The sequence below is a fragment of the Schistosoma haematobium genome, chromosome 2 (genome assembly GCF_000699445.3).
Source record: "Schistosoma haematobium chromosome 2, whole genome shotgun sequence".
Classification (NCBI taxonomy): domain Eukaryota; kingdom Metazoa; phylum Platyhelminthes; class Trematoda; order Strigeidida; family Schistosomatidae; genus Schistosoma; species Schistosoma haematobium.
Genome location: NC_067197.1, coordinates 14,309,695 through 14,323,560, shown reverse-complemented (window position 1 = coordinate 14,323,560; position 13,866 = coordinate 14,309,695). Strand labels below are relative to the sequence as shown.

Here is a 13,866-nt window from a genome sequence, read left to right as displayed (position 1 = left end):
TTTGGTCTGCCCCTCCCTAACGTTCTCCCAAACTTCCCCTACACTATAAAACATCGCTCGTTGGTGGTTGGGCATACGTAACACGTGTCCCAGCCATCTCAACTGATGAAGTTTCACTACTTCATCAATTGATTTGCCATTCTTACCTAGTACCCGTTTCCTAACAACCGTATTACTTACTCGGTGGTCCCAGGATGTATGAGCAATGCTTCGAAGACATCTATGATCGAATACTAGTAACCTACAAACATCCTCTACTCTTACCGGCCATGTTTCACAGCCATAAAGTATGACGGTACGAACTGCTGCGCAGTAAACACGTCCTTTGGTTGGTAGACGGATATCTCGCCTACACACCACACTACCATATAGATTTGTCAAAATACATATCTAACAAACAATCAAAAACAGGAATTAATTGTAAATTATCATACATTTATTTATTTTTCTATATGTAAACGTATATGAGAATAATTGTGAGAATGAAATTAGAATGTTTTATTACAAAGTAGTCTTGATCACACAAATACTTCAGTTGACTCTAATACACATTATATACAAATGGTTAGGAAATTAAAGTATTTCGTACACCACTATGCAGTTAACAATGATTGATTATAGAAAAGCTTATTTTGGTTTAACTCCGGAAAAAACTGTCGGAGAAGCATACCATCGTAGTTCAGATGGTGATTCATACAAAACTTTGTGTAATTCTTTAGGATTATAAGAATCTATAGAATCAGGAACAATTTTCAATACATGAACAGGACAAGTCCGAGGTAAACGAAATTGTAATCGAGGTAGAAACCATGAAGATGAAAAATCTTTTGATGTACATATATATATGTAAGTACGTGTAGGAGTAGAACACTTAAAAACATTATCAAAAAACGGAACCTGTACAAGAGATTCGAAAAATTCTCTGAAAGAAACATCTGTTTTATCGGTATTTGTAGTTTTAGGATAGAAATCACTGATATCTATGAGAAATGCTCGTTTTGGATTACTTGGTAGACCACCAATCATAATCAGGAAATAAAGAATAGATTCTGATTTCGATGATAACAGATTAGATTCAACCTCTTGAATTGATTGTAAAAGTTTTACTTCCTTTGAGTGTAAATTATCCTGCTCGTAGGTAGAAAATAATAATAGTCAGTAAGGGATTGTGAAGAATGATGAATTTTATTTAAAGCATAAGCCGATGAATGTTAGACCATCAATGGAAATCTAGAAGCACTAGGAGGCCGTTTCGTCCCAGTATGGGACTCCTCAACAGTGCGCATTCACGACACAGCACGCGGGATTCGGAACCCAGGACCTTCGATCTCACTCACTAAAGATTAACCTCTCGACCACTGAGCCGGCATCCGACGGTGTTAATGTCTAATCCCAACGAATCCACAATATTGCGCGACCATCTTCCATTGCGTTGGCGCACGCTAATTGGCTAATTCTTATCCAATCCGCGTGCGCCAACGCAAGCGTGCATTTAGCATGATTTAATCCAATCTATGTCCCGCTAACAGTCTTCAGTGGGTAAGTGCCTAACACCCAACACGGTTGAACTCCACTGGTTACGGCTTCTCACTAGAACTCCGGAAATTGCCTATCAAAGTTAGTCACTAGTGTGTCCAGTGCTTCCAGGTTTTCAATAGTCGCCTAACATTGATCGATTCATGATTTTAATAAAATAATAGTAATTGATCAACGAAAAGTTAACATACCAATTTTAATTCAATGTCTGATTCATTTTGAAGAGAATTTAAGAGTGATAAATCTGGAAATTGACCAGTAAAATATATAAACAGTTTCATTATTCTACAAATAAGGTTACACCGTTCATCAAATGAAAAATGATTAACTCCAACAGGTAAACAACAAAAGTCCATTTGTTGTTAATAGTAGGATTGAAACAAGTTATGTTCTAAATACATGATAAGCTAAAAAGCATTAAGAAAATAACGTATCACATAAAGTAAACTTTCAAAGAATACGAACAAAAGATGTGTCTAGTAAACTATGAAGTTATTAAAACATGATCACTGCAATAGCTTTGAAAGCTTCTAAATGAATAGTGCAAACTACCAGTCCACTGTAGCTTTGCATACTAGATTATGAGCGACAAATAAGGTGAAGATCAGGTGTTATAAAGAGACGGGGATTTAAACCTATTAATGGGTTTGGCCGACATTGGGGTGGCGCACATTCTTTTTTTCACCAACGTGATAAATCCGACACACGTCATTGAATACAGTAGCAAGATACTGCATAAGTCCGAGACTACTGTGTTAGTAGAAAATAAACGCCAGCCGTTGTATATTTCACAGAGAAATACAGACCATATCTTCTCTGTAGGCGTTTTTTTAGTACAGACTGGTTGCAAGGCACTTCGGTGACTAATGAAGTGGGAGACGGCACGCTGGCATGAGTATCTATGGGAATTCAACTTTGAATGGACTCACCGATCAGGACGCCAGAGTGAAAATCTTGATTCATTGTCTGAGGGTGCTGTTGGACCACATGGAGATCGCCTTTAGTGAAATACACCTAAAATTTGTTATTTTTGGTTGGCGCGGCTGAGTAAAGCGGAATGAAGACACCTTTAGCTATAAGTGAAGAAACATAGTTATTATATCACGCCGTATGAAACCAGGGACCCACCAGCCCAACTTAATATTAAGGATAAAAGCTGGGAGGCACGGTGTTTCTGTGGGTTGTGAGGCCAACAAGTTTTAGTTGGTATTTCATTTATGCAGCCACAATCAACTTATGCACAGCGGTTCGCGGCACTACAATCCATGGTTACATTATTCCTAAAAAACGTTGGTGCAGATCTGAGACATGAACGAAGAAACAAGGTGGTTTAGGCAATAGTATTGATGGCCACGACAACAGCAGGACGTCCGAAATTACCTTGGAAGTCGTCAGGTTTGTGGTGGGGTAAAGAGCCCCAGAAGAAACTTATGGTACCACTGGTAAATATGAAAGCTGAATTCACCGACTAAGAGCTCGCAGTTGATATAATTGAACCACTATAGGAAACAATAGAAGGAAGTATACTCTAGTAATGATTAATTATTTTACAAAATAGGGCGGTACAGTTCCTGTGAGAAAGATTGATGCAGACACGGTGGAAAAGGCATTGTTTGGTCAGTGAACAAAACGATGGGAAGCACCCAAACCTGTTTCGGTTTGGGCATCCGGGCAGTGTCCCAGCCCTCACACAAATCGAGTGATTTATGCGGGGCATATCTATTTGGTGCCTCCTTTTGCCAATGTTTTCTTTTAAATAAATAAACAAAGGCACTCAGACAAGTGATTTAATTTTGAAAGCATGCTGATAAAAGTCACACCAGCTGTTCAAGATTGAGAGAAAGCGAACAGCCTATTATCCTGAAGGTAGGGGGTTGGTAGAGGTGACGAATATAATTTTTGGAGAATTATTTAGAACGTTCATTGAGACTGCTATGTTTAAAGGGATTATGAGTTCACCTAAACCTGCGGACAAAATGAAAACTTAGTGACATAATAACCAAATAAGCTAACTGTCCTGATGCACCCCAGCCCCGCTAACTAGAGAGACGCCTTGATTCAGAAGAGAGAAAATGCATTCCACAAGCAGGTAAAAGCACGAACAAGCACAGGCACAATTCAAGTGTATATAAAAAGCATAAAAGTTCCTTGGGAAACGTTACAAAATAGCACATTTAAGGTCCTCCCAAATGAGAAATACGACATGAAGGTGGTGGAGAAGGTGAAAATGGTCGCTTTTGGCACAAGAACAAGAAATTCAAATTTGCAAAATAAAATTACAAAAATAAGGCATTTAACAACGACAGGCGTCATTTTGGAATATATTGCTACTACATTGTTTGTTGGTATGCAGTGGAAGCCCACATGAGTTTGTAGTACATGGAGAGTCCATCTAGGGCAGTTGGAAAACCCTGATTCCAAACCAATGGTGCACATGGGCTCTAGTATCCTGAAGGAACAAATGGCGTATAAACCAATCGTTGGTCACCGGCTACCATGGGACTGCATCTCCTTACGATGCTCCACTGCCTTGTGGATCAGGCCATGTTGAAGGCTCCGGGTGTGGCCCCCTAAGAACACCACCTGCTTCGGTTTGGGTACCCGGGCAGTATCACAGCCCTCACACATCAAATGAGATCTGTGTGGCGCATATGTATTTAGTGCCTCCTTGTACCAATATCTGTGTTAAAATAAATAAATAAGTACATGCATTACACTTGTGGATAGGAAGGAAAATATGCTTTCTCAGTGATGCAACTGTTGTAAGCTAATGGGTTGATCCGTTAACGATTTCTGAGATGGCAGTCAAATTAATAGGTGATATTGTAGGCTACCACGGCTGGGTCCGAGAGAATTCGAAGAAAACGCAATAACGATCGCAAGATTTGAAGTTCCCCTTTGGAAATTGGTAGTAAAGCAGATGGTTGTGGGTCAACCAGGAGGTAGGAAGAAAAATGAGTGAATTGGACCCTACTTGATGAACCGTCAGGTCAAAGACAAGACCTATTAGATAACGGAAAGAACGCAAAACTCAAGGAATTTATTTGGTCGCTATAACTGATTGAAGAAGCGTATTCTGCCCAGGAAAAGCTCTAATGATTGTAAAACCTCTATTTCTTCTGTTATTACAGGAATAAACGGAGTAAGAGGAAACGACGAAGTGTTTGGAAACAACCCTAGTTGGACGGGGAGATTACAGCAGTTTTGCATAGAAATTTTGGTGTGAACGTGGGGTAAATTAATGGAGTGCACAGGCAGAGTATAGTGTGTATATAAAGAACTACCTGGGTTTTTTCACACGAGTCGATGGTGTGTCACGTAGAAAACCCTTTGCAACGATAACTATAAACCTCAAGTTACTAACTTATTTGTATATGGGTATGACTACACTATTTTGTCGTCAGAGAGTAACGTATCCTTGACTAAAGGACATTTGATGTAACAAGAGGGAAGCTAAGTAAGTCTGCACATGATTCTAGGACTATGAATTGGGTTCAATCTGGACAAACGGATTTATGTTGATCTAGACATCTTAGAAACTTTATGATTTTGAGAGGCTCAAACAACACTATACTTAGACTAACATGGGAAAAGATTAGAGGATATAGCAAACCAGGAGTAATCGGATTGGAACTCTCTAGGCAGTTGTCCAACGACCCCATTATGGGAGCTATAGGCTGTCTAGAAATCTCTGTCTGGGAAATTGAATGTGTTGTGTCTTCATCTTCCTCTGCTTTATAAAGTTGAGCAAAATCCCGATTTCTTTCCATGGAAGTCATTAGACGAACCCGATGAGTTATTTTACCTCGTGTATGTTTTACACAATACCTTGTAGTATGAATAGTGTTGAAGTGATTCCAATTGTTTTAGACAGCTTACTTACTCCTGGTACGTTTGTGAGTACTAGACTTCAGCCAGAAGGACGGCCGAACGGACGTGGTTTATGACTGACAAAGGAGAGTAAATTGACGAACAGAATGGCGTCCTTAAAAAGATTCCATCGTATGACTGCGTCCACGAAGCTATACGCACCCGAGAAGGTAAGACTCTAATTTATGGACGAGCCAATCAGAAGCGTTTGAGGAATTTCAAGGTCACGGCGCTAAGTTCAATACGAGGTGCCCACATTCGATCGTTTTACAGCAGATTTTAGAGAAGAGGTAATTTTTGAGCGACTACAACAGATGGGACTACTAAGAAATTCCTGTATCTATGACTGCGGCAATCAAATGACTGCAGCACGATGTGCAGACTACCGTGATGACATTAGATTTCGTTGTACTGTGTTAGAAGATAAAATCTGCTCGAACTGGCACTTTCTTCGCTCGATCACGACTCAGACTAAGGCAAATCATGATAGTTGTTGCAAATTGGATTATGAAGTCACCAGTAACACTGGCTGCGGCTTTTGCAGATGTTACAGTACGTGCAGCCTGGCAGTACGATATATACCGATAGGAAAGCGTATAGATGCCGCCATAGACTTGGATTTGTGCACCCTAACCCTAACCCCATGCACTATGATTTCAGGACATCTGAACCTTTATCTAACCTTAACAAGTTTTTAAATCATGTAAAAGAAGAATTCCCGCTGTATTTCATAAGTTTTTTATAATATGTTTTCACTTTATACTAACTCTCTTCTGATTGGCTAATAGTTTCAAGGTCACTTAAAAATTCGTTCAAAGGTCTTCCACAAAATATAGTCCTACCGCAGAATGATATGTGGGTCAGGTCGCTTTTCTTAACAGGGGTTTAAAAACAACATTTTGCAGTCCCCAGTTTATATGGTGGGTGAATATGTACCCCAATGCTTCAGATTCAGTTTAGGGAAAAACTCGAAATTTTGGGGGGTCCCCCAAGGTTTAAGAGTAATTTGGGAGTTTTGGTGCCACGTTCCTCAAATTTTCTATAGCGGCTTCCCCAAAATTGGGTAATTCAGTCAGGAGGAAAGGCCAGTCGGTTGTTAACAATGAGATTGAACGTCCTCAAAAAATATGAATCCCGGAGTCAGTTCCTAACTTCAGAACACAATTTGGAACTGCCGTCTAAGACAAAGAAGTTCGAAGTCGTCAACACCCAAGCAACACAAAAAGGGGAAATAAAGCGGACGAAAGGGGAAATGTCGCTTTTTCGCCTTTACGTCGGTTATTTAGGGGAAATGTCGCTTTTTCCCCCTTACGTCGTGTATTTGGGGGAAATTTGTCGACAATTCTATGTAAGCTGGTTCCCGCAATAGCGAAGCTTCCGTATGAATCTCGACTGGCCAAGCTGAACCTTTTCCGGTTGTCATATCGCAGAACTAGAGGCGACTTGATTACAGTCTACAAATTGCTTAGTGATAAATTTGCACCTAACATGCCCTCATTTTTCTTGTCTTCCAAAACAGAGAATTTACGAGGACACTCCAAAAAAGTTCATAAGCCGAGAACAAATTACTTGTCAGCTGACTATCGACTTTCCCATCGAATCATCAACGAGTGGAATTCACTACCTCAGCACGTCGTTGAGGCTCCATCCGTCGACTCTTTCAAAAGAAAGTTGGATCAACTGAGAGACCACCATTGCCAGGACTAACATAGGCCGTCGAGCCTCCTGTCCTTCCCAAACTGAAACTGAAACGTACAGTATTCAAATGAACCGCTTCTGGAGCTTAATTTTTCATAAACTTCGACGAATTAAGGCACCGCTTAATAAAAAAACAAAACTATTGTCATAAAAACAAGGTACAAAATACGGAACCAGGCATTCGGTTCATACGCATATAGACTGACTTCGTTTGTTGTTTAGCTAAAGTGTTCTGATGATGTCACAGGTATTCAGTGTTTGACAACGCTTCTACCAGTAACACCTTCTAATATATTTCGTTCCCACCAAGAGAAATCAAAAGACAGAGTCGAGGAGATCGGAAGAGTATATTTGGCGATGACCAATATATCGGAATTCTCTGATCTAATCTGGCTAGCGATTGCGGTTGATGTTGAGCACGGCGTTACCACACGTGATCTGGTGCGGATGCCTGACCGAGCGCCTTCAGCTAGATGAGTCCACTAAAACATATGGTCAGCATCCAATGTCGAAAACTTAATGCTATTTATTTTGGGGATTTATTTACCGCTACAGATCACTCCCCCCCTAGTGGGGCAGTGACGACCCTAAGACGTGGCCAGCCAGAAGTTTAAACCCAACGAGTTTGTCGTTGGTAAACACTCTTCTGATAGCTTACTAAATTTAGCAGCGTCTGGTCGTCTTTCCTTACTATATGGGACGGAGGTACAACATAGTAAAAAAGAAAATGTACAATGAAAATTTCGGATCCTCATAAACGTCATCGTTCTTTTCCAGCCGTCCTGGAAAAGAAAAAGAAAATGTAAGTGCATGTCGAAATACACTCGTATGTGCGTAAAAACACAATGTCGGCGGAAAAAATGGAAAATAAACTCATGAACACGTAATAGCATTAAAAAAATTGTTTTTTTTGTTTTGTTTTTTTTAAATAGAAATAAAAAATATATAAGCATATTAAAATTGTTTTTTTTTTAAAAATAATATAAAATGTCGAGAAGTGCCTTACGTGCAATAGTCGTTTAAATGTTCTGGAAATCTCACCCTTCTTCCAGAACGCGTCGTTTTAAGTTTATTTTCGGATACTGTCGAAGTATCATCGTGTGTTGGTTGTCGGATGAGGTATTGTAAGTGTCGGAGTCGTGTCGTTCGATTGTACCGAAGGAAAATCCACGTGGATAGGATTTCCTTCTAAATACGCTGCTTTTAAGCGACCGATGCTGATGCTATCGTTTGTTCCGTTCTTATCGACTATATAGTACTTAGATTCACGTTGAAGAACTTTGAAGGGTCCTTCGTATGCTGATTCGAATGGTCGTCGATGCGAGTCTCGACGAATGAAAACGTGTGTACTATATCGTTAGCCAGGTTGAACGAAAACATCAGTTGATTGAGGTCGAGTGAAAGCAGGTTTAACTGAACGCATTGCGTTTGTAAGCCTGTTCGTGTAGGAGGTTAGATCCATGTTCATTGAACAGGACGAAGGATCCACGAATTCTCCTGGAAGTCGAAGTGTCGTTCCATAAACGAGTTGAGACGCAGTGTATCCAATGTCAGCTTTCACTGCATTGCGGATACCTAGTAAGACGAGTGGAAGAGCGTCGGTCCATTGTGAAACGTTTGCAGCTGATAGCGAAGCTTTCAGTTGTCGGTGAAAACGTTCTACCAACCCGTTTGCTTGTGGATGGTAGGCGGTCGTTCGGAAGCGAGTGATTCCTAAAAGTGTGGTCAGACGACGGAAAAGATCAGATTCAAACTGACGTCCGCGGTCTGTAGTGATGGTTGAAGGGCAACCGAAGTTTGCTACCCATCGTTCGACGAAGGTGCGGGCCACTGTTTCAGCAGTGATGTCCTTAATAGGTACTGCTTCTGGCCATCGAGTGAAACGGTCAACGCAGGTTAAGAGATAAGAGTATCCATTTGAATCTGGTAAAGGTCCTACCAAATCCAGATGAACATGGTCGAAACGGGCATCGGGAGTTTTAAACGAGCCTAAGGGACATTTATTGTGTCTGATAACCTTAGATTTTTGGCAGCTTACACAGGAGCGTGCCCACTCCCTCACGTCTTTATTCATTCCAGGCCAGCAAAACCTTTCTGCTATAAGCTTGATGGTTGCACGAACACCTGGATGCGAAAGTTTGTGCAATGTGTTGAAGACATTGCGTCGATAATGTTTCGGCACGATTGGGCGATCCCTACCTGTAGATGTGTCACAAAGTAAGGTTTCTTTACCTGTTCCCATCTGTTTGATGCGTAGTTTAAGGGTTGTGGACGATAACTCGTGCTGAAGATCACTGTCTTCTTTTTGAAGCTCGGCGAGTTTAAGAAGGTCGATTCCTTGGAAACTGTTCAAGGAAGTTATACGAGATAAAGCGTCTGCAACTACATTGTTTGCTCCAGAGATGTGTTGAATATCTGAAGTAAACTGCGAAATGTAGTCCAGTTGTCGAGACTCACGGGGAGAGTACTTGTCAGAAGGAGAGCTTAACGAGAAAGTGAGCGGTTTATGGTCCGTGAAAAGAGTGAATTCACGACCTTCGATGTAGTGTTGGAAATGCCGTACAGCACAATACATAGCTAGGAGTTCCCTACCGAATGTGCTGTACCTCGATTCGGTGTCTAGCAACCTTCTAGAGAAAAATGCCAAGGGTTGCCAGGAGTTGTTAACCCATTGTTGTAAGACTCCTCCGATTGCTGAGTCGGATGCGTCTACTGCGATGCTAATGGGTGCTCGGGTGTCCTGATGTGCGAGCATTGTTGCTTTAGCAATCAGTTCCTTAACTGTGGAGAATGCTTTTCGTGCGGTGTCGTCCAAATTAATGGATTTCGCATTTCCACGAAGTTGGTCGGTCAGAGGTTTCATAAGTAATGCGCATTTGGGTATGAAACGTCTATAGAAACTTACCAGGCCGTTGAACGTGCGTAATTGCTTGACGGTGGTCGGTTCTGGGTAATCCAGAATGGCCGCCACTTTGGTCCTAAGAGGTCGAATGCCTTGAGCATCGATAGTGTGTCCCAGAAAGTCTAACGAGTCGGTTCCGAATTGGCATTTCTGAACGTTTACAGTAATGCCATGTTTTTGAAGTCGTTCGAAAACAAGATCCAGATGCTTGAGATGTGTTTCTCTGTCCAGACTTGCGATTAGACAGTCATCAACATACGCGTGTACGAAGTTGAGACCTCGAAAAACGTCGTCTATGAATCTTTGGAATGTTTGAGCAGCATTCCTTAGACCGAAAGGCATTCGCAAAAATTCATAGAGTCCGAAAGGAGTTATGATAGCTGTTTTCGGTATGTCGTCAGTAGCCATAGGGATTTGGTTATACGCTTTAACCAAGTCGATTTTCGAAAAGACAGTTGTACCTTTCAAGGTAGCTGTCAAATCGTGAATGTGAGGCAACGGGTAACGATCGGGAATGGTTTTCGCGTTCAATCGCCGATAGTCACCAGTTGGACGCCAATCGTTGCTGTCCTTTTTAGGGACCATGTGCAACGGAGATGCATATGGGCTACTTGACGGTCGTATGATTCCTAAGTCCATCATGTGATCGAATTCGTTTTTCGCTAACCTTAGCTTTTCAGGAGCTAGTTGTCGTGCTTTAGAGAATACAGGTGGTCCTGTAGTCGTGATGTGATGTGTAACGTTGCTGGTTACACACGGTAATCTCGGTTGAGTTTGTTGTATCCCAGGGTACTTATCGAGTAGTGGTTGATAGAGTGGGTCTATCATATGTTTAACTGTGACTGGGGATACTCTACAACCAGTAAAAGAAGTTACGCAAACGGACAAATTAGTGTTCCCGTCTACTAGCCTCCGTTTGCGCGTATCGATGATCAGATTGTGGTGTTGTAGAAGGTCCATACCAATGATTGGTATAGAAACATCTGCAACAACGAAAATCCAGTGTATGGGTTTGCGTAAACCCACGTTAAGGTAAACGTACCTTTTGCCATATGTAGCGATCGGTTTTCCGTTTGCCGCCTGTAAGTTTAGGGTCGATTCGTGTAGTCGGTCGTTAGGATTTGCTGGGAGAACGCTAACTTCTGCGCCAGTGTCGACGAGGTAGCGAACTCTCGTTGTCACATCTGTGACGAATAACAGACGGCTTTGTTCGCCGGCTACGGTTGCCGTTAACGCGTGCCGGCTTGGAAGTTTCCCGAATTGTTTTTCGAATCAGTCGGTTTCGTGTTGGGAAAATTGCAGGGTTTTCTGCAATTTCTGGAAAGCTTTCCATACTGGTTATGATACCAGCACCAGTCGGGGTTATCTGTCTCTCGTGGTCTAGAGACAGATCGCTTACGAGAAATGCTTCTACGTGGTGTGCGCGATCTCTTACGGTCGGTACGAAGACTAAGATAACGCGTGAGTGTGTGACATAAGTCGGTTATGTCATTCTGAGTCGTGTGAGGCCTTTCTTTGACTGAAAATACCTCGGTAGTAGAAGGTTTCGTAATTTCTAAAATGCGGTCGGCAGATGCAGCTAGCTCGTCTAAGCCGTTGTTCTGGAACGAGACCAGAACTGCTTGCACCTGTTGGGGAAGTTTTGACAAGAAGAGTTGTTTGAATAGACCTTCGTCGAAAGTTCTTAGGCCTATAACCTCTCTCATCCGTTGCAACATGTCTGTCGCAGAACCGTGTTGCAGGTCGATGTTATTGAAGAGTTGATCTAACCTTTGTCGATCGGTTAGATCTCCTCGTTTAAGAATCGAGCGTTTTAAGATTTCGTAAGGATCGGAAACATCACTAGTAAACATACTAGGTGTTACGTACCTGTTGAATTCGCGCGGTAGTGCCTTGACTACTGCGAGGAATTGTGCACGTGTGTCGATCACGCCGTGCTCGGAGAAGTCGGCTTCTGCGTAGCAAAACCAGGCTTCGATGTTGTCGGGCCAGAAAGGCATCAGTTGAAACGAAGGTGGGGACAAAGTCTTAAGCTTGAGTACTTTAGGTGTCTGTTCAGTCATGATGAAGTATGAAGTACGATAATGAACGAGGGGAAAATATATATATATCCAAGAAAAAACACGAAAAAAAATCACAATGTTTAAAAAAAGTAAAAAATAAGGCAATGATATATAAAAATCCCAAAAAGGAACAGACTCACAGTTGCAATTAGGTGTACCAGATCACGTCGGGTTCACCAATGATGATGTCACAGGTATTCAGTGTTTGACAACGCTTCTACCAGTAACACCTTCTAATATATTTCGTTCCCACCAAGAGAAATCAAAAGACAGAGTCGAGGAGATCGGAAGAGTATATTTGGCGATGACCAATATATCGGAATTCTCTGATCTAATCTGGCTAGCGATTGCGGTTGATGTTGAGCACGGCGTTACCACACGTGATCTGGTGCGGATGCCTGACCGAGCGCCTTCAGCTAGATGAGTCCACTAAAACATATGGTCAGCATCCAATGTCGAAAACTTAATGCTATTTATTTTGGGGATTTATTTACCGCTACAGTTCCGACATGCGTGGGAGCCATCACAAAAACTTACGTGATGCAGGTGAGTGACGTGCTCTCAGATTTTCATGTTCATTGTAAATAATTACATTGTTAGGCTAATCCTAAGAGTTCTGTTGAAGTCAGTGAGAATGTTCGTAGACGTAGGGTCACTGTGAACTTGTCACGTTCCTTTGGCTGTCATAGATCCACTTATAACAGAAGGTGGAATAAAATGAAAGCTGCTTTCATGAAAAAATATGACTTTCTTTCGTTCAGTGAGTTTGCTAATGAAAGCACCCTAAAAGTTAACTGAGTTCAACAATGTTGTTTATTAAATTGATAGAAGTAAAGAGAGAAATCCGTTGTAATGACAGTACTTCAACTATTACACCATCGACTAGCAACATCAATCAAGGACTTTCAGATAATAGTGGTATGTATATTAAATTCATACGTGAATATATATCTTATAGGATCTCCTGAAGTGAACCTGTGCTCTCCAAAGTTCGTGAATCTCAATTGTACAATTGAGATTTGGTAAAAACTAACTTCTGTAACACTTCTGATTGCCCATCAAGAAATACCGACTACGAATAAGGCTGATTAAAACTTAAATAGAAAGAACAAGTGTCTTAGAAAACATACTACGTACTAATAAAAGTTTTCCATACCTTCAAGTAAACCGAACGTGACACCAACTTCAAATCGTTGACATTTCCAATATCCAATACCATAGGTACATTGTTACATTAAAAGTGATTTCCAGACATCAATGTTGTGTTAACATGAATGCTTTTGTGTAATAACTACTCATTGTGGTTGTATTGTGAGAACTTAGTGCCAAAACCAGAGGACATTGTCTATGAGATGAAACTACCAGATTTGGCGGTTCACGTTCAGCTAGAACGTACGTTATGATGAAGATGCCACAAGTATTCAGTGTTTGACAACACTTTAATCAGTAACACCTATTATGAATCGTACCCACCAAGTGAAATCAAAAGACAGAAGCGAGGAGATTGGAAGATATATTTGATAGACTATCAATATATCGAGAATCGTCTGATCTAATCTGGCTAGCGATTGCAGGGGATGTTGAGGACGGCGTTCCCACTCGTGATCTGGTGTGGATGCATGACCGAGCGCCTTCAGCTAGGTGAGACCATTAAAACATGTGGTGAGCATCCAGGTTCTATGTCTGCTGTGATGACCATACAACACAAACGAGGTTATTACGGAAATATATTACCAAGAGACGGAGTAGGGAAGGGAGTGAGGCTACCATCACATAGGTCGGTTCATGGCAGGCAAC

The 13,866-nt window shown here is 41.4% G+C and overlaps 1 protein-coding gene across 2 annotated transcripts; it reads right to left on the bottom strand.

The window, feature by feature from the left end:
- Positions 1-418: 418 nt before the first annotated feature.
- MS3_00010761 (uncharacterized protein) lies at positions 419-13,276 on the bottom strand. Of its 2 annotated transcripts, none has more exons than XM_035730003.2 (3): positions 13,226-13,276; positions 1,728-1,943; positions 419-1,128 (listed from the first exon to the last, which is right to left on the bottom strand). In XM_035730003.2, the coding sequence occupies exons 2-3, from the start codon at positions 1,890-1,892 to the stop codon at positions 628-630; spliced, it is 666 nt and encodes a 221-aa protein (XP_035589302.2). In that variant the 5' UTR covers positions 1,893-1,943; positions 13,226-13,276; the 3' UTR covers positions 419-627. The 2 variants fall into 2 exon arrangements, with proteins under 2 accessions (XP_035589302.2, XP_051067563.1); XM_051219158.1 differs by lacking the exon at positions 13,226-13,276 and adding an exon at positions 5,420-5,593.
- Between the last annotated feature and the right edge of the window lie 590 nt (positions 13,277-13,866).

Coding starts and splice junctions, on each gene's coding strand:
- MS3_00010761 (XM_035730003.2), bottom strand. CDS start 1,892: ATGGACTTTTGTTGTTTACCTGTTGGAGTTAATCATTTTTCATTTGAT. Junction 1,129..1,727: donor CAGACATTGAATTAAAATTG/GTATGTTAACTT, acceptor ACCTACGAGCAG/GATAATTTACACTCAAAGGA.